Source organism: Tinamus guttatus, unplaced genomic scaffold (assembly GCF_059628265.1).
Source record: "Tinamus guttatus ecotype Peru unplaced genomic scaffold, ASM5962826v1 Tinamus_guttatus_pri_ptg000323l, whole genome shotgun sequence".
In the NCBI taxonomy this organism is placed as follows: Eukaryota; Metazoa; Chordata; class Aves; order Tinamiformes; family Tinamidae; genus Tinamus; species Tinamus guttatus.
In genome coordinates this window covers 346,562-370,136 of record NW_028288857.1, presented here as the reverse complement: position 1 = coordinate 370,136, position 23,575 = coordinate 346,562, and the positions used below count along the sequence as shown (strand labels likewise).

At 47.9% G+C, this 23,575-nt stretch overlaps 1 protein-coding gene across 1 annotated transcript in view; it reads left to right on the top strand.

Moving 5' to 3' along the window:
* ATP6V0D1 (ATPase H+ transporting V0 subunit d1) overlaps window positions 1–21,675 on the top strand; it is a 31,540-nt gene extending 9,865 nt beyond the window's left edge. Inside the window, exons 3-8 of the mRNA XM_088529045.1 lie at window positions 13,454–13,632; window positions 16,804–16,883; window positions 19,508–19,585; window positions 20,186–20,362; window positions 20,746–20,823; window positions 21,342–21,675. Coding sequence (XP_088385171.1) covers window positions 13,454–13,632; window positions 16,804–16,883; window positions 19,508–19,585; window positions 20,186–20,362; window positions 20,746–20,823; window positions 21,342–21,503 — 754 coding nt within the window. The 3' untranslated portion in view covers window positions 21,504–21,675. The remainder of the gene's footprint in view (window positions 1–13,453; window positions 13,633–16,803; window positions 16,884–19,507; window positions 19,586–20,185; window positions 20,363–20,745; window positions 20,824–21,341) is intronic.
* The last annotated feature ends 1,900 nt before the right edge of the window (window positions 21,676–23,575 follow it).

The window sequence follows — 23,575 nt, the reverse complement described above, 5'->3', positions numbered from 1 at the left end:
ACCTTTCCAACCACCAGATGATTCTTGAATGATATGGGCTGTTGTGGAAAGGCTGTTCATGGCTCAAAAATTTAAAATTTGGCCTCTCCGTGACATCATCTGCGCATGCTAATATTGATTAAAAATCTGTCTCTACCACTATCCTGCCTGCTCTGTTTTCATGTATTTCTGAACACCACCTCTATCTCATTGCTTTAGTCTAGTGTCTCATACCTGTAATTTTTGAGGTCATTTTACTAAGGTTTTCCTATTTTTAAGACAGAGTTTTTTCCCCTCCCCCATACCTGTCACTAAAACCCATTGAATTTCCATATCTAGATTTAGTAGTTGACTTTCTGCAAGACCTCATCATGCTTCTCTTGCAGATGAATTTTCAACGAATAAAGTAGTTGTGTTAGTTGTTGGAAGCCCTCGAGAGCAATTTCTTCTACTCTCTCAAATGTAATTATTTTAAGTTAACTTTCCATACACTTCTTGGACTATCTTGTGTTCACTGTAGAGACAACAATAATGTTAGAGACTGTCCATACTGGGTAGTCTGACTGTCTCGATGCTTTTCACATATTGCCATTCAGGTTGTGAAAATGTCTAGTCTCTGTGGTCAATTGTTGCTATTAATGGTCTCTCCATTTAGCTTCTGTGCTACCTTTTTGAAGGCAATACCCTAGGCATGACCCATTAATATCTTGCAGACTAAAAACATTCTGGTTTTCCTTTTTAGTCTTTTGAAAACTAATGCATGAAAAAGATGAACTAGAAGCTCTTGCAATCTGCCTGCCCTTGATGACACACTGCATGTTTTGCTAGGAGGGTTGCAGATGTTAGTGAAAATCCAGTCACCTATTAGACCAGTCCAGGTGACCTTTACCAGTATTTTGGACAGCTTAAATTGTACAGAAAACCTTAATTGTCCATGCTTGGGTGAGGTGAGAGGCCAGTTCTCATCAGCTGTTTGAATGGCTTAACTTCAAAGCTTGCTTTGTGCTCAGCTTCATTTAGCTTTGTTATTGTTGGGTTTTTTTTGCTTGATTTTGAAGAAGCCTCCATTTAAAATAAATATCCACGATTCTCTGCTGATATCTTTGTCTCTTCTCCTGTGTAGTCTTTTCATTATATTGTTCCTGTTCAGTACAGGATATTTGTTCCTGGAGTTGTCTTCACTCTCATTTCTTTTTTTTTTTTTTTTCCCCCAAAGGACTTGTTTTGGTGCCATTGCCTGCAGTGCTTGGGCTAGAGGAAGGTAGTAGCTGCAGAAAAGCAGTGCTCCTAGATGAAGTTGGTAGCACAGTCCTCTCACAAAGCCTTTTGTGTGAGAAATCTGAGCGCTCAGTTGGATTTCATCATAATTTTGTTCAAGGTTGCTACTGTCAAGGAGACAGGCCCTCCTGTGTGTCCAGTTTCAGCTGATCCTAGATTTAGCTATGATGCACAGGTTTCCTAATGCTGCGGTGCACGTGCTCATGGTTTCTACATGGCCCATCTGATGCCTTTTGATAATTACTTGGGTTCTGGCTAACTTTTGACCTATCTGAGCAAGATACTTGTCTTGTAAAAGCAGGGCTAAACTGGTATTCGTGGTAAATCAGTGTACCTTGTTAAGCCTGGATTTGCAGCCAGGGTTTAATTTGCTTAAAACCTAGTTCTGCTGCCTGCTATCAGTTTCTGTTGATGACCATATAGTGGTTACTCCATTTGCTTTGCCCAAGTTAGGTGTCATCCTATAATCCCTGTCTTGGACAAACTGACAGATGGGACCTGTCTTGTCCCATCTGTCAGTTTGAAGTTACTCCTTGCTTTTTGTTAAGGGTTCCTGTGTAAAGGATCACTTCTCACTTGGCTATTTTTAAATGTGGGAGACTGCCCCAAGCTGCAGTGGTCATGGGGCAATATGGTGAAATCCAGGGAAGATGCATGATTCTTGTTTTTGAAGTATTGCTCAAGAGTGCAGCAAAGATCTGCTGTTGTTCATGCAGTTTTTATCTGCATTTGTTGATTCTGTGCTTAAATATTTAACTTCAAAGGATGACTTTTTACATTAGTCTCTATTACGGTTAAAGTATTTAATAGTCAAAATGCGTCTTTGACTCATGCTAAATAATAGGCAGTTGGAGAACAGACTGCTGGAAATCAGAAATTGCTGCCTCAGGTTGATAACAAAATCCTTTACTTCGTTTTTTCCAAAAATCCTCTCTCCTCACCCCTAGTGTTTAGGATGACTCGCTCTTTCAGGGAGATGAGCATCATCACTTTAATAATCCCGAACAGCAATTTTTTTATTATTATTATTTATTTTCTGGGCAGCAAAGCTGGATCACAACCGTGGTAGTCCTGCTACCAGTCATGTAGTATAGTCTTCTTCTGAACAGATCAAAGACTGTGTGGCTTGAGAGTCATGTGGTCTCCATCTGCTTTGCTCTTGCTGAGACTACTCTTTGGTTTCCTGGAAAGTGTGCTTGAAGTAGCTCGCTCTTCAGGGAACTGCAGGAAAACCCTCACCTCAGGACATCTCTAGCCTAACTTTCTGCTCAGAGCACAGCTAACTTTAAAGCTAGAAGTTGTTCAAAACCCACCTGTGCCACGTGCTCTAGGTGTCCTTGCTTAGGCAGAGGGGTTGGACTAGATGATTTCTAGAGGTCCCTTCCAACCTTAACCATTCCGTGAGTCTGTGAGTCTTCTGCACTTGCAGAAGTTTCATAGTGTGTTGTACTGCTGCCAGGACGAGGCTTCCCCTTCACGTCCCAAGTAACTAGCATGGTGAGCAGCTCATTTCAGAGGCTGGAAGCGTGAGCTTGTGCCAGTATCTTTCACTTGATGGTGCTGGACAATCTCACACAAGAGGCCTATTAAATGCTTGGAAAACACCTTGTTGAAAGTGGCCAAGCTGTGGATGGCTAGTACCATGAGGTGGATCAAGCATAAGTCAGGATCCATACTTCATTAATTGGACTCTGTAGAGCTTTAGAGATGATCCACATGTGATTTATGCTCTCTAGAGCTACCTTTTTTTTGTGGGGGTGCTCAGACTTCCACCTCAAGTCATGTTGCTGAGAAGATCTAGGGAAAGGTTTGATCTTGGGGCTGACTATTGGGCTCATGTTTTATTGCTCCACAGCCAGCTTGCCAAAAGCTGTGCAGCTGATCCCTGTGTGGAATTGTGCTATGTGGTTTCTCCTGCCTCTTCCAAGTGGTCCATGCACTAAGTGAGGACATGGGAAAGAGAAGCAGCAGTTCTGCTGTGACAGTGAGATGCCACCAAAGGCCTCCATCTCAGATTGTGCGAGGGGGAGAGGCCTAGGGGAGAGCCTTGGAGCGCAAATAGGGAGCATGTTCTTCATGGGCTCTTCACTGCTGTGCTTTGAGGACGCCAGAGATGTGCCACACAGCTGCCTGGGACTTGCCAGAAGGTGGCACTCCAGGCCTGTGTCTTCCTGTTCCTGGCACACACGGGGCCCTATACAGGACTGTGCAGGTGGGCAGGAATTAACCTGCCTGCAGAGCAGAGGGAAAAGAGCAGCATTTAAAAGGACACCAAAAAACAAACAAACAACAACAACAAAACAAAACCAGCAAAGTAGCTATGTGATGTCTTCAAAGTGAGGCCTTCATTCCACGAGGCCCTTGCTGTCATTGATGCCCATCTATCCTGTTGCACTTTCCCTCCTGGCACCATGTTCTTTCCCAGCTCCAGTCTTGTCCAGGATCTTTCTCCTCATAAGCATTGCTAGTAACAAAATATTTAGGATTTTGGCTGATTTCCCTTTGGTTTTCTCAGGTGGTGGCTGTGGTAGCCTCCTATATCACTGCAACGGGAAAGAGCTCAGCTTGAGGCGCTCCTGGAGGCGTCATAGGAGGAACCACAGCTCTATAAAACACCTGTGAGCTCCGTGTCAGGCCGTTTTGCTGCACAGATGGCTTTGGCGGATGCCTGCTCGTGCTTCCCCACGTTTTTATGCCGCTGCTAATAGCCCTGACTGATAGGCACATGTTGGCTGTCAACATCTCTGCTCCAACACAAATAACTGACTGTTTGGCTGAGGGAAAGCACAGACATGCTGTAGGGCAGCAGCAAACAGGTATTAAGTGTTCTTGAAACGGCAGAACCCACTTCCTGAACTCAACAAGCATGTATTGACTTATGGGATGGAAGTGGTTTTTAGGTTCTTCTCTATGATCTGCTGGCCTGCCCTTCTGTAAACGCTTTGTTCTTTGTCTTAGCCTGACACAATGCCACGGTCTGTCTCTTTTTCTTTACAGTGTCCCTGTCTATGCTTCAATGGGAATCTTTATTTGTAGTTCATAGGATCATGCCTGACTCCAGTCAGCTGTAGTCTGATCGGATTGTCTTCTTTCGGGAGTATTTTTCCAGGGGGAAGAAAACAAAATCTTTGTGACCTGGCTTCAGCACCAAACGTGGATTAATGGCAGCCTAACCCGATCCCTCAGGCAGTTGTTTGGCCCCATGAGCCATCGCAGCAGGCGGATGGGCAGAGATGCCTGGTCTTGGGTCCAGACTGGGTGGCTTGTTGCTAACTCTGCTCAAGCAGCTTTCAAGGAGTCTGCTGTCACAGTGAGGCCTGGGGTCGGCCTGGGTCAGTGGTGCAGCACGTCAAACCCACCTCTCAAGCCCCTGAGCAGAGGATAGTCTAGATTATTATTTGCCTTTGCCTCACTGGTCTGCTATATCTCTAGAACAGGGTTCTGGTTGCCCTGAGGATGAAGCTGGGAATTTGGCTTTTGGGGCTTTGTGCTTTTTGTGCCTTAGCTGGCACTGCCTTTTCCCTGACCTATTCCTGCTCTGCCTCTCCCTTGTGCTGCCTCGATCTGGTTTCTGCTGCATGGCTTTGAGTTCAAACCAAATCTTACAACAGCGGTTTTTCTATAACCGAATTATTTCAATTGCTGCTTGAGCTCAAGAGCAGTGCTCTTCTGTGGAGTAGGAAGTTGCCTGTCATCTATTTTAGATGTGCTGGAGTGTGCATCCTGGCATACTGCATGTGGTTATAGCATATAACTACATCCTTTTGAAGTGCTCTCTTACAGAAGAAATAACTCCAGCTTTATAGAGGTTTGCAGCTTATTTGGGCAAGTGCAGCAATCCAAAGAGTTTTTTCCCAGTGCCACTGTGGTTAAAATTGTGCTGTGTTATTTTCAATTAGCTGTTGAATCCTTGGCTGTTGGGGCGGGAGGGATCAGGGAGCAAAAATGACACAGGCGCTGGGGATCCTGCAGTAAACACTTTATGAGCCTTTTCTGGCAGAGATGCCTTTGGCAGGGAAAGGCAGGTTTTTGTCGAGCCGTTTCCCTGTTTGAAGGGAGCGTAAAGTTGAACTGATAAGCCAAGGTCTTAGAGGGATTATACAACACTCAAAATAAGAGCACAGGTAGCTTATGGTGTGAAAATGTTTGAGGGCTCATGTCCTCTGGGTGGTAGCGCTAGAGAGGCAGCTGCTCTCGTGCCTCCCTGAAGGATTCAGAACTCATTTGCTTGATCACTTGTTCTGGGTCCTTTCATGACCTGAAGGAAACTGATTTATCTGTCACTGTCTTGATGAAGAAGGGCATGCTCCTCTGTGAAAGGAGGTGGGTAATGCTCTGTTGCATTGAGGGGGATCCTCCTCTCCCAAGCCTCTCTAACCCAGCAAATATTTCCTTTGGCCAGCTGCCTCTAGCTGGAACAGCCTGACGGTGCTCACATTGACTGAGCCTCCTCTTCACTTGGAAGCTCTAAGTATGGTACTAGCAAGCCTGGTGAGTCACACTAATGATTAAAAGACCTAGAAAAATGTTATGAGTGATAGCAAAGATGCAAAAGTCCTTTCTCGCAATAGCAGTGTGTGGACTTAACTCTCTTTTCGGGCTGCTCTTAAAGCTGCATCTCCGCGTTGATTTGCAGCTTGCAGGGACAGTTTGTGGACTTTGCTCGCATCCTGTCTCGCCGTCTTCCTGGCATGGGCTGAACAGCAGGTCTGTAGGAGATAGGAAATAGGGAGGGAAGATGGATTTATGTTGGATTATGATGGCTGCAGCTTTTTTTACAAGGCCACCAACGTATGCTGCCCTAAGTTGGGTTAACGCCTGACGCAGTGCACCTGTCCCATAATAATAATATATTTTCTTCCCCTGAGTGAAGCTGTGCCCAAGGTCTTCTGGTGCTGGATATTAGCAGCTTCATTTTTCTTCTACCTCTCTTAGTCTCACTCATTGCTTTAGATTGGCAGTTTCAGCCCAGAGGAGGCCTGGTAGATCAAGACATTGCTTTTGGACATCTCTTGAGGATTTATGCTCCATGGATCCGTCTCTTCCAGAAATAGTCCACGTGCAAGTTTCAAGTCTAACAAATGCTTGTGAAGAAGTACTGCAGTGCTTAGAAGCCTAGCAAAAACCTGTATCCGCTTGGCATGTTTTAAGGCATGACGGTGCAGCCTTTCATCTTATGTCCTTTTTATACTCTTAATTGATTTTTGTATTATCTCCTTAATGCTAGTGATTTATAAGCAAGGAAGGTGACAAAGTAGTTTATGCAGATTGGGCTTTTGTGACTGGTTTGCATGAATATGACACAATCATAGAATCATAGAATGCTTAAGGTTGGGAGGGACCTCTAGAGGTCATCTAGTCCAACCCCCCTGCACACGCAGGGTCACCTAGAGCACGTGGCACAGGACTGCGTCCAAGCAGGTTTGTAGATCTCCAGAGAAGGAGACTCCACAACCTCTCTGGGCAGCCTGTTCCAGTGCTCTGTCACCCTCACTGTTAAGAAATTTTTCCTTAAGTTCCTGTGGAACTTTCGATGCTTCAGTTTCCGTCGTTTGCTCTAGTTCTGTCAGTGGTCACCACTGAAAAGAGGCCACCCCATCCTCCTCACTGCCTCCCTTGAGGTACTTCTAGACACTGCTCAGGTCCCCTCTCAGCCTTCTCTTCTCCAGGCTGAACAGGCCCAGCTCCCTCAGCCTCTCCTCATAGGGCAGATGTTCCAGGCCCCTCCTCATCCTCGTAGCCCTGCGCTGGACTCTCTCCAGCAGCTCCACATCCCTCTTGTACTATGAAGCCCAGAACTGGACACAATACTCCAGATGTGGGATCTACAGTTCTGGCAGATATTTAAAATGTAATTAGTGCTAAAGTGTGCTCAGCCTTGCTTACTAGCCTCTTATTTCTGAGACCGAGCCTTGGAGCAGCAAGTGTTAGGTGACTGGAGACTCTTGCATGAGGCTGTAGATGCCCAGATCCCTCCCGGGGGTTTAAAGAGACTTTTGTGTCGAGAATGCATCATCCTCTTCATAAAGCCTCAAAGTTAGAGTGCTTCATCTAGCATTTTTTTCCCCTCATTAGCTTTCAACACAGCTAATGCTAAGCTGAATGAGTGCTCATCTGTTTCTGGATCATGATCCCAAGAGACCTAGACTTGCTAAAAGATGATAAAAATCGCGCAGAGATGCAGCTAAATATAGCTGAGTGCCGAGAGCATTCTTGGCTGCTGGGATTTGAAAAGCTGCTGCAGCCTTGGGAGTACTGCAAAGCTGTAACTTACTCCTGCGAAATACTGTCACTGATTTTTAGCAGGGCACTCGCTTCCTGGCTCATTGCCCTTAGTTTGTGGTGGCAGCCGTAAAATTTCAGCTTTCTCCTTGTTGGATTCATGAAATCGCCACTCACGAGTGACTTTTATTGATGCAACTCTGGGAAAATACAGAGTAGAAAAATAGGAAGGGAGTTTGTGTGTTTTGGGCAGGGTGTCACGTGCGTTACTTCTGCTGCTCGCGATCCCTGGGCTGCCTGACTTTAAGCTGCAGACAGTGGGGGAGCTGCTCACGGCCAGGGGCTACTGCTCTGACTTGTTCTAGGCCAAGCTGAAAAACGGACTCCAGGATTTACTCAGTTACGTCCGGTTACTCGAAGAAGCCTCTGTGAGGGCTTCTGGGTATGAAACTTTGCTTTCCTTTTCAATCCAGGACAGTTGTGACATTATTTACTTTTAATCTCAAAACCACCCTCTAGATGGAAGTTCCTGTCTGCTGGCTCCATTGTTAGTATCAATCACTGCTCTTCTGTATTTCACAATCTGTGTTGCCTTCTCCAGTGGCGACTTAAATTAGGAGTTCAAAAAGGTTCAACAAATGACTTTGTAAGCTAACACCTTTGCTCCCTTTTGCAGGAACCCGTGGACCATAAGGGATGATCCTGCACACTAAGGCAAAACCCAGGAAAACCGTAGTATGAAAAGCTTCTAATCATTTATGAGACTCTCACCCATACCTTTACAATCCTCAGTCCCCAAGTATCTGATGTGGGTGAGCTGCAAGAGGGGAGCACTAAATGCTCAAGTGTCTCTAGTCTGTTCAGCTCCATCGTAACTTCAAGCTCTACAGTTTACACTGAGATTACAGCACTGCTCTGATCTTGCTGGCACCTTGCTTTTTTATCCCTAAATAACACGCGCTTCTGGAGTAACGTGATCAGCCGTTCAGTGCAGGCGCCTAGTGACCTTTGCTTTGCGAGCAGTAGCCTTGCCTTGAAGTCTCGTGCTGGTTTTGGAGAAGTCAGAGTTGCCTGAGCAAAACCTTGACCCATTCTAGGCGCTTCAGAGACACAGTTATGTAACAAGTGTTCACAGTGCACAGTGAGTAACACGCTATAACGGTGCCCTGACCATGCTGACACACAACACTGTGGATTTGGTATTTTGATAACTCTGATTTGGTTCATTCGCTCAAAATTGCAGGTCCCGTGGATCCTAGTCCCTAGTGCAAGGCAGGAAACCTGCCCGCAGTTGGGAGGCTCATGGGTTATAGCTCGAATGTCTCCTTTCAAACAGCAGGTCTGCAGCTCGGGGCACAAGGAGAAGCCAAAACCCCTGAAGCACAGCCCCGTTCTCCCCTCCTGCACCCTCTGCAGGTCTGCGCTTTCTGTTATCAGCCCCGCCAATCTCTGTGTTTCGCTGTTGACATGGAGGGCTGTCCTCATGACCCTTCCTAGAGCAGCTGTTTAACTACAGCTTGGCAGGGCTTTCAGAGGATTCCTGAGAAACGCAGGTCATGCAATGTTCTGTCATTAGTCATGCTTTGTGACCACTTGCAGTATTGTTTACAGTTTCTTCAGTATCCTGGAGCAGAAAGCAATAAAAAGCCGACCTATCTGCTGTAGGACAATGACTCTTTATGATTAGATTAGTAAGTGGGGGAAGGAGAAGCCCCGAGTGTCTTGGGGTGGCTGTGCAGGGCTCTGCCCAAGGGCTTGCGAGCCAAGTTGTAAAGCATCCACGTGATGAACTTTCATGTATTTTACGAGCTCCCCTTGTTTAAACAACAACAAAAAAACAATAGCCCAGTGAATACTGGGAGAGCAATCTTTTTTTTTTTTTTTCCTTGAATATTTTGTTCATCAGTGGCTGTGCCTAAATAATCCCCAAAGGAAGAAAACTAATTCTCCAGGTACCTGTGTCCTGCTTTTGTGCTTCCTCCTTGGTTCTAACATCCATGGACAGCTATCCCCAGGGTTGGTTTCTTGGGCCTGGTTTTCCTGTATCTTCTCCAAACATGCATAGAGAGGCCATTTGAGACCAAACCAAATCTGATAGTGAGAATGATCTTTCTAATCTACTGCTGCTGGAACGATCTACCTCTTCTTTTTGCCTTCGCTATGTTTTGTTCTAGCCTGATCTTGCTCTCATGTTCTGTGAAGGTTGTCCAAGGTAGGTTGTGTTGAACTGAATGCTACATGGGCTTGAGGTGTGCCAGAGAGTGGCCCACGTTTTCTTGGACTCCAGGAAACCAGAAGGCAACATCTGTCTCCTATGGAGGTAGAGTTGACTTCAGAGCTTCTGTTTCTTTGTGCCTGTCCAGAAAGTGCCTGCAAAGCCTGCTGTCATCTTTGACTGCATTGAGACAGGTTTTTGCTGTGAATAAAGTTTCTACACTTGATGCTTTCCTGTATTTATTAAGAAATTCTGCTCTAGTCTTGTTATTGATGCTTACAAGTATCAACTAAAATAGTGTGTCTGTGTATGTGAGTTTCTGGAAAGGAACACGCCTCACTTCAGCGGGTGAACGGAAGAACGAGGCAGGGTGTAACTATATACATGATACCGATTCTGGCTGAACACCCAGTCTTTTCATAATCTTCTACCTGTATCAGCAGTTAGCAGCTCAAATCAGGAGTGTATGGTCTGGCTCAAGAGTTTTGCTGTAACTTTCTAGGAAACCAAGTTGGGGGCTTGAGATCGGTTGCCACCTTTTAACTACAACCCTACTGCCGCAGGTCTGACTGTAGCTTATATGGAGCCTACGGGTGCTGCCGCCTCCTCCAAATTCCTGCTGTGTGATCCAGTGCTCCCAGTGAGCTACCCAGCTATCTTATGTGTTGGTCTCTTTGCCATGCCAAGTGTACTGCAGTAAGACCTCCAACCAGCTCCTCCTGTGAGAGTCTGGTCCCTTACTAGCTGCACGGAGAGCTGGCGAAGGATCAAATGCTTTGGGAGCTCAGACACATGGCAGGGTGTAAAGGTCTCCTCGAGAAGGAATCGAAACATGCTGAAAACTTTTGAGGCCGTGGAGAATCTAATGGGAGAAGGAGGATGACAAAGGTTGTTATATTAAATAAGTGACTGGATGCATCTGGGAAAACTGCTGCCATCCACATAAACCTCATCCTTTGGGCATGGGAGGAAGTGGCGACACAGCCAGGACCTCTGGTATGGTTTTAGTCCAGCAGTGTCAGTGAAGGCAGATGCATTCTTTTGGGGAGCTGGCAAAGAAAAGGAAGTATTGCTCTCTCTGAAAGTGAGGAGATGCTTTTCTAGTTGCCCTGGCACTGGAAGTCCAGTCTTGTAGTCATAATTGACTAATCTCTTGGTAAAAATTAACTAAGCCATAGCTGTCTCCTCCAGGAAAGGGAAGTGGTTGGTAAGATGCGTGTGTCTATTTTTCATTTCTTTTTCTTTCTTTCTTTCTTTCTTTTTTTAATTGGAATTAAATAGAGTTTGCATTTGAGCGAGTGAATGAGCCCAGTCATGCTGCAGCTCTCCTGCCATAAAGGCTTGCAGCACAGTCACAGGGGCAATGTCAGTGAGGAATATCCCTCTGTTTTGCACATGGTAGCTGCTTATCTTGCAGACATGAGTCTTAACTAGTCTCACTAGGTAAAGTACTCTTTCAAAAGTTGGTGCTGGCCTTGATAGAGGCCTTGGCGTTCGGTGCGTAACCTCTATGTTCCCTGAAGTCCTCTGAGGATGAGGAAACCAAAATGAGTTAAGGGGAATAAATGGAATAGGGAGAGTCATGCCCTGAACTCTGCCAGTGGAAGTCCTCTGGGATATCCTTGCTGGGAGCAGCAGTCTGAAAGCAGGAGCTTCCCAGATATAAAGCAGATCAGACGTGGTCTGCTGTCCCCAAACCTAACTATGACTTTCAAGCTGAGCTGGACTGGAAGTGCAAGAAAGAGATCAAAGTGCATCCAGCAAGCCAGGAGCTCGGCTTCTCTGAAGACCTCTGAACAGCTTCACGTATCATTTCAGTTCCTCTTGAGAGGATTGACTTGTAAAGGCTCTTTGCAGATTGACATCTCCTGGAACACCTTTGCAAAATCCATCCTAAGCTGGGACTAGGAGAGAGCTGTGCCAACAGACTGTGAAATGACCACGTTCCTTTCTTTGTAGACTAAATCTTAGAATTCTGAGTATGGTCTGCTCCTTCTTTGTGACCTCGCTCGGGCAAGACTCCTGTTGACGTATGGTCTTTCCTAAGAAGCTCTTGTCACTGAACAAAACTATGTGCATCTGAGGGCAGACGGCAGCACTCGGAAGTGATCTCCTTTGTGCTTGTCCTGGCACACCCTGCTGAGTGAATCTGAGGCTGCAGAAGCTTGTGTTTACCAAGAGCAGCTGCTTGCTGCGAAGGACTTGCCTTCACTTCTTATAAACAGGCCCTTCTTGCTGTCCTGGAGACCGCAACCATCTCCATGGTGAGAGCTGCACAAACAGTAGGAAGGATAATGACCCTGTGGATTAAAGGGGGAAAGGAGGTTTCCTGGTACCACGAAACTTGTCCTGATTGCCATCATTCAAGATTGAATGCTGCTAGAAATGTGGGTTACAAACACAGAAAGCTCTCCACAAAAATGATGGTGCCAGGAAGTGCCTTACCCACCTGGACCATGTGGAGGAATAAAAGGTAACACCCATTTGAGCAACTAAGGAGTGAATTTGGCCATGGGAGGCCCAGCCTGACCTCACTGGACTTTGATGCTCTGCCTAACGCCAGGCCTGATCCTGTCTGCTCTCCAATAGCTCTTGTCAAGGCATCTTCAAACCTTTTTCTCCATCTGCCAGCTAAATAATCCGCTAGGTCTGACTGTAGAGCGAGGGCGACTTGCAAAACCACAAACATCCTGCACTTTCAGCATCTCTCCCCTTCCCTATGCTAACGAGGGACACTTGCAGAAGTCTGTTCCTCTGCCAAAAATATCTCATCTTGCTTCATATTTTTCAGGTTCCCAGATCTGTCACTTGACTCGTGATTAAGCCCATGCCGAAGGTGTCTACTTGTTGGGGACACTGTTGCTCTCAGGTCCTCGTTTTTACGTGACACCAGGAAATCTTGCTGCATCTACATGGACAAGGCTACCAGCTGTCACATCCGCAGTCTTCAGGCAAATCTGTGGCTTGATTGCTCAAGCACCAAGGGCCATTTCCTGATTTCTTGCATTAATCTTCACTATCCACTTAGGTGTTGTTCTAATGCTGCATCTGCTCCAAACACCCTCTCCCATGGTAGGCTAATTAATACTGTAGATTTGTTCCTTTTGCTAAAGAAAAGCTAATAAGTCTCTTTAAAAATTAATTTAACATATTTGAATGCTGTAGATGTGCAGGTGAGGGGTTTTACAGGAGCTCAGTTGTATCCAGCAGTTCTGTTGACTGAAAACATGGTATGCACACATGACTTCCGTCAGCAGTTCAGTTCCTTACCTTGTCCTTTTCCTCTGCTCTGCTTTTTGCCTCTTGTCTTTCTCTCTGCAACGGGTGCTTCAGGCAGATTTGAAATCTCGTGAGAAGCCCTTTAGCCATCACTGCAGCGCAGAGGACTGTAAAAAACTGCTAATCCTATATCGTGTCAGCAGAGAACTTCGTAAGGAACTTTGTAATTTGGCCTAGTGCCAAAGCATATTGCTTTTTACTGGTAAAGATGTGAAAAAAGCTTGCATGTGATTGCATCAGGATGTGAGTAAAATTCATGTCAGCTGCCAAAGCTGCTAGCTCTTTGGAAGAGTACGGGGTTGCAGCCACGTGACCTTTTCTCCATAGGTAGACAAGGTAGACCAATGCTGTTCTGATCAACAAATCTCTGGTTCCCTCTTGTTGTGGTCCTACGAAGCACCCTTTTGCTCACCTAGCTTTTTTCTCTTTTTTTTTTGGTATTAACCCATCTGTGACAGGCTTTCTCTTGTACTTCTCCAGGTACAGCTATATGATCGACAACGTCATTCTGCTGATCACTGGGACTCTGCATCAGCGTTCAATTTCTGAGCTGGTGCCCAAGTGCCATCCTCTGGGGAGCTTTGAGCAGATGGAAGCCGTGAATATTGCACAGACGCCCGCGGAGCTGTACAATGCAATCCTGGTGGACACCCCTCTGGGTGAGCAGAGCCTTTCAAATTGTCTCTTAGCTGAGCGTGAAGCAGATGTCCATGTTCCTGCATGGTCTAACTAGATCCAAGCTGCACTGCTGGAGCGCTGTGGTGGCTGAGCTTGGAATCAGGCTTAGGGCTGTCCTGTGTCTATTCTTCTTGTCTGCAGGGACAGCTGTCTCTCTACAGGCTTCAACAAATGGCAAATCCAGTGCACTGGCAGTGGGCAATTCCCTGCTGGAGAATTTGGTCTGTGTGAACCAAGCCTTGACCCATCATGGCAGTGCAGGTATAGTTAGACCTGATACACAGGCCGATTTGCTGGCTCTTCTGGGAATCATGACTTGAAACTAATGCCGAAGAAGAAAGTCAGAGAGATCTTAGAGAATGAGATCTCTAAAAAAAGTCTCGTGGGACACATAGCATTTATGTTCCTAGTGAAGTGCTCTAAGGTCCTCCACTGGAATTAAGTTACTTCTAGCGTGTCCACTTGGGAACAATTTCTTGTAAGTAATATTTGTGGATAACTATGGAGCTCTGCATGTGCCCAGCCTTGTTTCGAGACTAATAAAACCAGCTCTAGACCAAGAAAAGCACTTAAAAACATAAACTCTAAAAGCTCTATGTATGCCAGAATCCCACACATAGGCAGATTGGTTTTGCAGAGGTGTAACTGAGTCACAAGCTGTTGGAGGATTGCGCTAATGAGTCCCCAACTAAGCCACTGTCTTAGGGCTACATATCTTTTCCAGGAGGCACGTGATGCTTTAAAATAATTATCTTACAAGCATCTGGTTAGGCAGATGTTTTCTTTAAGGATAAAAGGTGCGGTAAGTGGTTCTGGAGTAATACAGAAAACTTTTTGCAGTAGCAAGAGAGGTGGTCACAGGAGACCTTCTAGGTTAGCATCTTCAGGCAAAAATAACTAGGTGTGACTGAGTCAGTGATTAATCATTCTTTTGGAGTTACTAGAAAGAACAAAGCACTTTAAATCATCGTACTGTGACGGCGACAATTGTTTTTGGAACTGAAAGCACTCTTTGCACGTGGCCTCTCTAGCAGTGGGGCAAGTGAAATAGTTGGCGTGAAAAAATGACTCGCCAGGTAAAGCCCAACAAAGGTGAGGAAACAAGTCAGAAGAGATCTGGCTACCACTGAAGGTCTAAGTTGCATCTGCAGCAGGTCTCTGTGCATGAGCCATGAGTGAAGCTGTGATGAGGTTGCTAAATGGGGCAGCAGAGCAGGAGAGCCAAGACTTTGCATGCAACCCAAATGGAGCCCATTGTAGGGGTGATGTGTGCAAAGACCATCCTTATAAATAAGCTGGAACCTTTCTTCTTGGGGATTGAGACAGAACCAAGTATTTCCAAGACAGTATTAGCCCCTGGAGACCTTAAATCTTCAGGTTGGGTATGCAATGAAAACATTTGAGGTGATTTTGAAGAACTTGTCTGGTGCTGGTGAAGTTGAGGGTTTCTGCCATTTGCCTTCATGCCCTTGTACAAGAGCGAGCTTTGCCAACTTCTGTCCTGGCTAATCCGTGTTCGTCTTCCAGACCTTTGCCCTGGCCATGCCCTTGAGACCGTGTGCCATCTACCGTGGCATTCTTCAGCGTGGGTCTGTGGGGAGTAGCTGTGTTGCCTAAACAAGCAAGTGCGCCAGCTGACGTTGTTTAACTTGTGCTCCTTCCAGTGACCGCACACATAGAAACAGCAGCTCTGTCTCGTAGGAGCACTTGAGTAGCTACGTGGCTTGGTAGGAACGCCTAAGCCCAAATGGCCCTCCTAAGTTAGCTGAGCTAACTGCTAGCCTAAATTGGGATATTGGAGGGCCGGGAACTGAAATAGCTGTGTTCTCATTCCTCTGCTACTCTGAAGTAGCCACTGCTCAACTAACCAGCAAGTCTTACAGTGAAAGCCAGTGCTGGCACCTTCCATTTTTGCTCCTGCCTGCTGTAGTGAGCGTCTTGCTTTGGCTACGTGGCATTGGTCTCTGATGCTCCTGCAAAGAAACCCCCACGGGGCTGTTCAAGACTGGGGGTCCCCAGTGCAGCTGCCTTGGGGAGCTCGTGCACACCAGCGGTGTGAACCTGTGGGCTGCCTGTTTCTGTCAAGCAGAGCACGCGTCAACTGCCAGGTATGAGCATTCGTTTCCCACAGCTGGTGCGTACGTAAGTTGAGGAAGATCACATTTCTCTATATAGCAAATTCAGCAAAACTAGTTGCTGAGTGGGAGTAGAAAAGGTCAGAAAAGTTCTACGAACGGGTTTTACTGTGTTCTCACTAAGATGTGAATGGAAATAGCCTTGTATCTTGCTAGGTGTACGGATGCAATCAATTGGCCCACACCTTGCAGCAACCTCTTGATGAACTACTTACACAAAAGTACTGATGTTGCTGGTGCTCTGTTAGGACTGAAACCCATTTGTATTCCTTAGGTGGCAACAATTTCTCAAGGTCTTTCTCAAAGATAGTCTGGCAAAATGTGTAGGGATGAGGTTCCTACCAAAATAAAGTGGTAAATCCTGTCTGCTGCAGCTCCACCTTCAACTAGAGAAATGAAAAGCTTTGGAAGAAGTGGAGAGGCAGAGCTACCTGGGGGGAAATTCTCCTGGAATTCACAGGTGGAGCATCACAGGCTGTAGGAGCTGTGGTTTCTCCGTGTCTTCTTGATCCAACCGAGGTTGGAAGAGGAGGGAGAAGCACAGAGCCAGCTTCCTCAGCACTTTTTAGCTGCTGTCTTGCAGCTGGATGCTTGGGTGCCGCTACTGCGCTGTAGCAGGCAGCTCGGAAGCTGTGTTGTCACCTCCAGATGTCTGCATCTGGGAACGGTTTTGGCTTCTTCTACATAGGCTGTTCTGGCACTGCCGCTTGAGGATTTTTTTTTTTTTTTTGCTAAAAATGACTTGTTAACCAAGCTGTAGGACTAAGGGGTGAAGAAGGACTTCCAAGTGAGAGCCTGAAAATGACTGTGGCCTGGGGAAGCCATAGTGGAGCCTGAGGTTTGGAGTCATGGCAGTCTGGTGGCTGCTGAAGATACAGGCTGGGCTGAGGAGAAGCCAGCTCAGCACACAGGCTGCTTCTGCCCGGGGCTGCTGGCAGCTCTGGTACTGCTCCCACTGGAAGGTGATGGGCAAGGGCCTGGTTAGGGCAACACTAACTCTCTGTGGCTCTCTTTCAGCTGCCTTCTTCCAAGATTGCATATCTGAACAGGACCTTGATGAAATGAACATTGAGATCATTCGAAACACGCTGTATAAGGTAAATGAGCCTTTCTTGGGTGGAGCAGGGAAAGAGCTGTTAACTTCTCTGTTGGGCATTTATTCCTACTTGTCATAGGTCATCTCCCAGTGCTTCCAGGAGCCCCAGCTTAGGCTGACTTTTCTCAGGCCAAGGCAAGAGGATATTTTCCTCTTAGATTAAATGAAAAATAAATGTACTTTCTCTCTGTTTTCTGCCCTGGAATGGTGATGGTATAAATGTGACTAAGAACTAGTTGTGTCCACTGGAAAATAAAACTAGTGCCAGAGGTCTGCTCGCCCAGGGCTGCAGAGTGAGGGCATCAGAGCTAGCTTAGCGGTTTTACTGGGGGCTGTCACGAGTCTGCACGGGAGGCTTTGCCAAATGTCTTGGCTTTGAATAAACTTCCTCGGGCACTCGCCAGGAGGTTGTTCCTTAACCACACAGTTTAGACTTGGAGTTCTTGCACTCAAAGTGCTAAAGCAGTCAAGTTTAAGGTCAAACTGAAGGACTCTCACGAGCCTGATTCTCTGTCTTGGACTCTTTTGGAAAAGTCTCCAATAGTCTTCTCGAGCCGTTAGCATCAGTGGTTGGTCTCTACCAGATGCTCTTGGTAGAGAAATGTCAAGAGAGTTGCAGCTAGGCTAGAAGAGACCTGCAGGCTGAGGACAGTGTTGGCACAGGGGTGTGGAGGTCTTTCCTTGCCTGGAGTCTGTATGGAAGCAGTTTTCTCCTTGGCAGGCACTGTCTTGTTCCAGCTGGCAATGCAAAAGCCTGTGTTTATGTGCAGGCTGTGGCTATCGCTTCATCTTGACTCTCTGGACCGAGGGTGGGATGCAGATCGTATCTGCCACCCTTGTTTGGACTGGTTGCAGCCAGCCAGTGGTCGGTGTGTGGCCTTTGCTTCCAAAGGTAGCCGTGGTCCATTTGGAGAGGTGGAAAAGGAGCCAGGCTTGAGGGGAAGGCAGGGGGGGAAGAGCTACTGTACAACCTTTGCAGTTGTACCCAGCTGCACGTGGCCCCTGGCACATACTGATCTCTTGCTCCAAACGGAGTGGCAAGGCTGCCTGCATAACTACAGCCACCCTTGCAGGCTGCAGACCTCTATTGAGAGGGTGCAGCTGCTGAGCAAGCACTGGGTGGGTGCTGTATAGTTGTGTCCCTCATGCCTAGATATCCTTTCCCATGTCCTTTTTGAGGCAGATATTCCTCTACTGCACTCAGGATAGATTCCTGCCTTGGAGAATAGCTATCAAACTGTGGAGAAGGGAGGTAAGTGCTACCTCCCAGACCCTGGTGGTATTTTTTGGAAAAATGGGTCCACAGACCTCCCCTAGATCTGAATGTGAATAACAAATGAGACTAGCAGGAGGCATGGAGTGATCTTTTTCACTAGATTCATTAGATATCTGTTGTTGGCTGCTGTGGGAGACAAGGTGATGAACTGGAGGGACTCAGTGTGGTTGTTGTTACCGTCCATGAATTTCCCCAGTGGTGTTGATAGTTGGATCCTCTTTCAGTGCTGGAGATTTGAAATTGCCTGGTTTTGATTTTAAGCCGTTCAGGTTGCACGTGAACTCTGAGAAGGGCAAAGTTAATGACCTGAATCTCTTACCCAAGTTCCCTTTTCTGTGGATTTCAAGCAAAGTTCATTATCCATGTCCGCGTTCATTATCCATTACCCATGAAAGCTCTACAGACTGATGCTCTGTGCTTACCTGCACTGAAGCAGCAGTAAGGAGAAATTTTCCACCTCCTGGAGGTAATGCTCCTTTTATGCGTAGTGCTCACCTAGCAGAGGCCATTTGCACTGTGTAGTAGTAAATATTTACAAAACACAATAATCTGGGTGCTCCCCTGGCACAGAGGCTAGGAGTTTCCATGTGTTCCTGGTCCACTTTTAGTCCTGGAGTTGTTGTGGCAAGGCAGAGATTTGTGAAGTCTCAGTGTCCTTTTTTTTTTTTTTTTCTTCTCTTTTATGTGGTTCTGATAGCAAGTGTGGGTCTGGGGAGATGTATCACATGGTGGCTTCTTCTGAGAACATTTTTGCTGAGCAGCACTCCAGGCCTCATGCTCTGCAATCTTGTCTCCTTTTGGGAGTTACAGGTGTCTTCCCGGTGGAAGATGGTGTCTCCACGTAAGATCACATTTCCAGGTGGCAACGTAGCTGTGTCTAGCCCTTATATGTTTTATACAGTTCTCCAACTGGGGTAGAGAGCAAGCAGCTGCAGGGTAGAAAAGAGAATTACAGAGAAGAACTAGTTCGTTTTGCAGACATCTTTCCTAAACACTCAACTCAACTTAACCAAGCAGCACTTAGTGAGCTGAAGTCCTGTAGCTAAGCTTGTGTGGCTTGGCATGCCGCAGCAGGGTCAGGAAACCATGTAAGACTATGGTAAGTCTAGAGTTAGACCACTCAAAGGAGCAAAACAGGCATCCATTAGCTTTAACCATGGTATCTGGGGATCTTGCCTGCAATAGGCTTGCCCAGTCGCATGACCAGCCTGTCTCCATCTCTGGGGGAAACGCTGTCCCGGGTGTGTGATGTGTTTAAAAACTCTCTGTCAGCACTCCTGCTTGCCTGAGTGGCCTAGGGGCGGTAAGTGCAACAATATACAAGCGTTCCCCTGCCCTTTCTCTTCCAGGCGTACCTGGAGTCCTTCTACAAGTTCTGCAAGGCGCTGGGGGGTACCACGGCAGATGCTATGTGCCCAATCTTGGAGGTAGGTCTGGGATCCCTTGTACAGGCTGTGTTGCAGTGACGTTCATTGCTCTGGGCCAGTCTGTCAGTAGGAAGGATGCCCAAGATGTTCTTCAGTAGCCACATGCATTTTCCCAGTCTGTTCAAAAGGAGATCTTGTCTGCTCTGCCTGAGCATGACCTTGTGTGCCATGGTGGCCCAGGCCTGGTCCTGCTAGCTGCTTACAAGTCAGTTGCCTTTGCGTGCTCATCCTCTCACATGGATGAGGAGACATGGCAAGTCTCCATGGTAGGGCCAGCTGTGGGCATGCAGGGCTCAGGGGCAGCAGCCAAAGGAGACGTAATGTTTTTTGACCCAGACAGGGTGCTGCTCGGTGACCTGCCTTGTGCCTGAGGTGGGAACTTCTTCCCCTGGCTAGAGCCCAGGCATCAGCTACTGATCATTCTGGGGGCCTATGCAGGTAGCTTTCTTTGCTGAGCACAGGATAGCTGTATGCTTCCTAGATGATGAGCCTGACTTGCTCACACTGCCTTCTGATTTCTCTCTGCTCAGAGCAGTGTCAGTAACTGCCAGCTTCTGGCAGAGTCACTGCTTCTCAAGGTGAAATGCTCTTCTCTTGCAGTTCGAAGCTGATCGGAGGGCCTTCATTATCACCATTAACTCATTTGGTACTGAGCTCTCCAAGGAAGACCGAGCAAAGCTCTTCCCTCACTGTGGCAAGCTCTACCCCGAGGGCCTGGCTCAGCTGGCCAGAGCAGATGACTATGAACAAGTCAAAAATGTTGCCGACTACTACCCTGTGAGTATCTCAGGTTGAGGGCCAGGAGCACTGGTACAAGAAGCTGCTCCAAATTGGATATCCTAGGGACTTATGGGGGAATTTGTGGACTGACAAACAGGGTGAAGGGTGCCAATTGTCAACTGACAAATACTATTACCACTGTGCCATGTTTGGCCAAAATGGAGGTGGTCTTGCCTGGCCTCTGATTGCCTGGGGTGCTGTTGGCTTGCCAGTCACCACTGTATTGGCAATAGTGAGGACCCTGTCCTAGTCTCCCCATTCCAGGGTGGTGGCCCTGCACTCACCCCATGCCCATGAGATAGCAGTGTGGCCCAGGAATGCTGCCAGTACTGGAAGGTTTGGGGATTTGGGTACATCCTTCTTATGATGTCTTCCTGCAGGAGTACAAGCTGCTATTTGAAGGTGCTGGCAGCAACCCTGGAGACAAGACCCTTGAAGACAGGTTCTTTGAACATGAGGTGAGTGAACACCTGAAGCACTTCATGGCACACGTCTGCCTGTGCTGTCTGCAAGGCTCCAGAGCATGAGTGCTGTGGTTGCACAGAAGTCAACCACAAGGAAGGAAGAGCCCTCTGCTCCAGTGAGCCCTCCTGATGACTGTGACCCCAAGTCAGGTGCTCAAACCATGTTGTCTTCCCCAAGCAGTTTAGAGCAGTGCAAGAGGCAGATTTGGGCTGTTGATGGGTGTTTGCTCCGTAGAGAGCAAAAACAGAGAGTCATTACTTGGGAAAGGAGACAGAGGGAGGATCATCACAGCACAGCGGGGTATAAGTGCTTCTCCTTTGAACATCAGAGCCTGTCCTGTCTGAGCCATGTGCTGTAGGTTAGAGCTAGTGCAGAGAGTTAGCTGTGCCTGAGACCTCTAGGGAAGTCATGGAGCTTCCAAACTGCTCCACACTTGGGTTGTCTGTCTCCTGTAAGAGGAGAGTTTAGCAGAAGTACCCAAGTGATGTTTCTTCCTCCCGGCTTTTCCCAGGTGAAGTTGAACAAGCTTGCTTTCCTCAACCAGTTCCATTTTGGAGTCTTCTATGCCTTTGTGAAGCTGAAGGAGCAAGAGTGCCGCAACATTGTGTGGATTGCAGAGTGCATCGCTCAGCGGCACAGGACCAAGATAGACAACTACATTCCTATCTTCTAACCCTTCCTTGTTCTCCTATGACCCGCCTGCCCCTGGAGTCCAGAGTGACCCTTGTCCATCTTCTACATGCTCCCTGAGTTATCCCTTGCCCAGACTCCAGGGATGTCTCATCTGTAGAACTGGCTCCGATGGGAAACTGTACAGTTACTAGTTAAATTATTCACAAGCTGAAGCTGTTTGAGTTGTGTGTGCTGTGAGCGGTCCAGAGGGCCCAGTGGCTCAGGCTTGGCCCTGTGCGGCTGTGTGTCAGGAGGGTCCCCGTTGTGTAGCTAGTAGTACCTGTGTCTGCTGTACGCGCTTACGCTCGCAGAGCAAGCACCAGCCAGCGGCTGCTGCCTCCACGTGGTTCCCCCTGCAGAAGGACACCCTGGCTCTGCGATGCCCATGTGTCCTCTCTATCAGCACTCTGAGAACGCCTCCTGGTCAGTGTTGTCCCCGTGAGGCTTGGTTTGAGTGTGCATTATAGTATAGCCAGTGCTGCTGTGTAATCCCTGCAACCCCCCTAGCATCCCCTGGCTGGAACTGGGACAGCTCCTAAGGGAAGGCAAGAGGCAGAGCAGAGCAGTGAGCTCCTTCCCTCTCCATCTGCACTAGTGTGGAGCCCGGTAGGCCCTCAGAAGCAGCACTAGTTTTCCTCCTGGCCTGGAGCTTGGAGAAGATGCACAGCCTGTCTAAGCTCCTTCCCCCTCCATGTGCCCCTGGCTTGGAGCTAGCCTGGAGTCCCCAGTGTCCTGCATGACGCCCACGCAGGAAGTGGGGCTACTTCTGGCCCGTGGTGGTTGCTGCGTTATGATGGAGTGTCTGCACTGACTTAGGGACGGTGTCTAGGCTGGGGCAGTCTCCCCACCCGACCTGGGGCGTCCAGCTGCCACCTTCCCTTAGCAGCACGGGCAAGCCTGGCTGTTCTGCACATCAGCCCTTGGACTCTGGCTCCACTTGGTCACTGTGGTCAGTACAGAAGCGGTCTTGGCAGAGGGGTCTCCTGTCCTGCACAGGCCCTGCCCCTTCATGGCCTGTATTTAGGAGGTGGGAGCCAAGCCAGAGACACGGTGTGGCAGCCCAGCTCCCTGCCTGACAAGTGACATGGCTGGTTCCCACTTGTGCTCGAGGTTATTTGGTCCTGCTGGGAGATGCCCGGTGTCAGTGTGGCAGCGAAGAAGCTTTGCTGATGGGGAAACGTGTGTGCTCTGCACTGTGACGGGCAAGGGATGAGGGGTAAGAGCAGCCCTGTCCCAGCCCGTGCTGTGTTTGTTATCCTGGCCATCCTCCCATCCTTTTTGCACCAATAAATATCTGCTGCCTGCACTGTGCTCTCCCTGCTTACTTGACTCTTAGGTCTATTTGAGCAGGTGCCTGGTGCAGCCCCGGGGCTGGGGTTGGAGGCATCAGCTGGGGCTTGCTCGTGGTCACTCTGGCTCCACCACTTCTGGGTAATTCTGGGCATGCACTATGTCCTTCAGGCAGCCTTCAGCTACACTGGCAAGGGCATCATCTCCCTGGTTAGGTGTGGGTTGCAGCTACTGTTCTTATTACCCAGAGTATGTGGATGTTTGTAGAGGATCCCGGCATGACCCCTGCCTGTTCCTGCTCTTGCCAGGGCTAGACAAGGCAGAGCTGTTGTTGCCAGCACAGCTCAAGCAGCACGCAGTGCCCAGGACTAGGTCTGTGGGTGCCCTTGGATGCAGGTAGGTGCTTGAGAGGAGATGCAGCCCTTGCTGCCCCTGCTTGCCTAAGAGGCTGCATGAGAGCGAACCATACAGCTCCGGAGCTTGGGGCTGAGTGGCAGATTCCCACTAATATCCCCTTGACTAGATATCCATCTTCTGGTACTGCTTGTGGCATGTAGGATCCTGCTATTCCACGCGAGGCTGTTACTGCTCAGTGCAAAGCTCAGCTCACTGCATGGCCAGGGACCAGCTCTGTTCTCCTGCCTCTATGGCAGGGCCTCCCTGAGCGAGTACCCCGTCACTGTGCCACTAAAGGCAACTGCAAGACCACGTGGCATATTAAGAATAGATTTATTTTTAGAGTGATAATCACATAGTCCATTTGATGAAGAGCTCTGCAGCCCG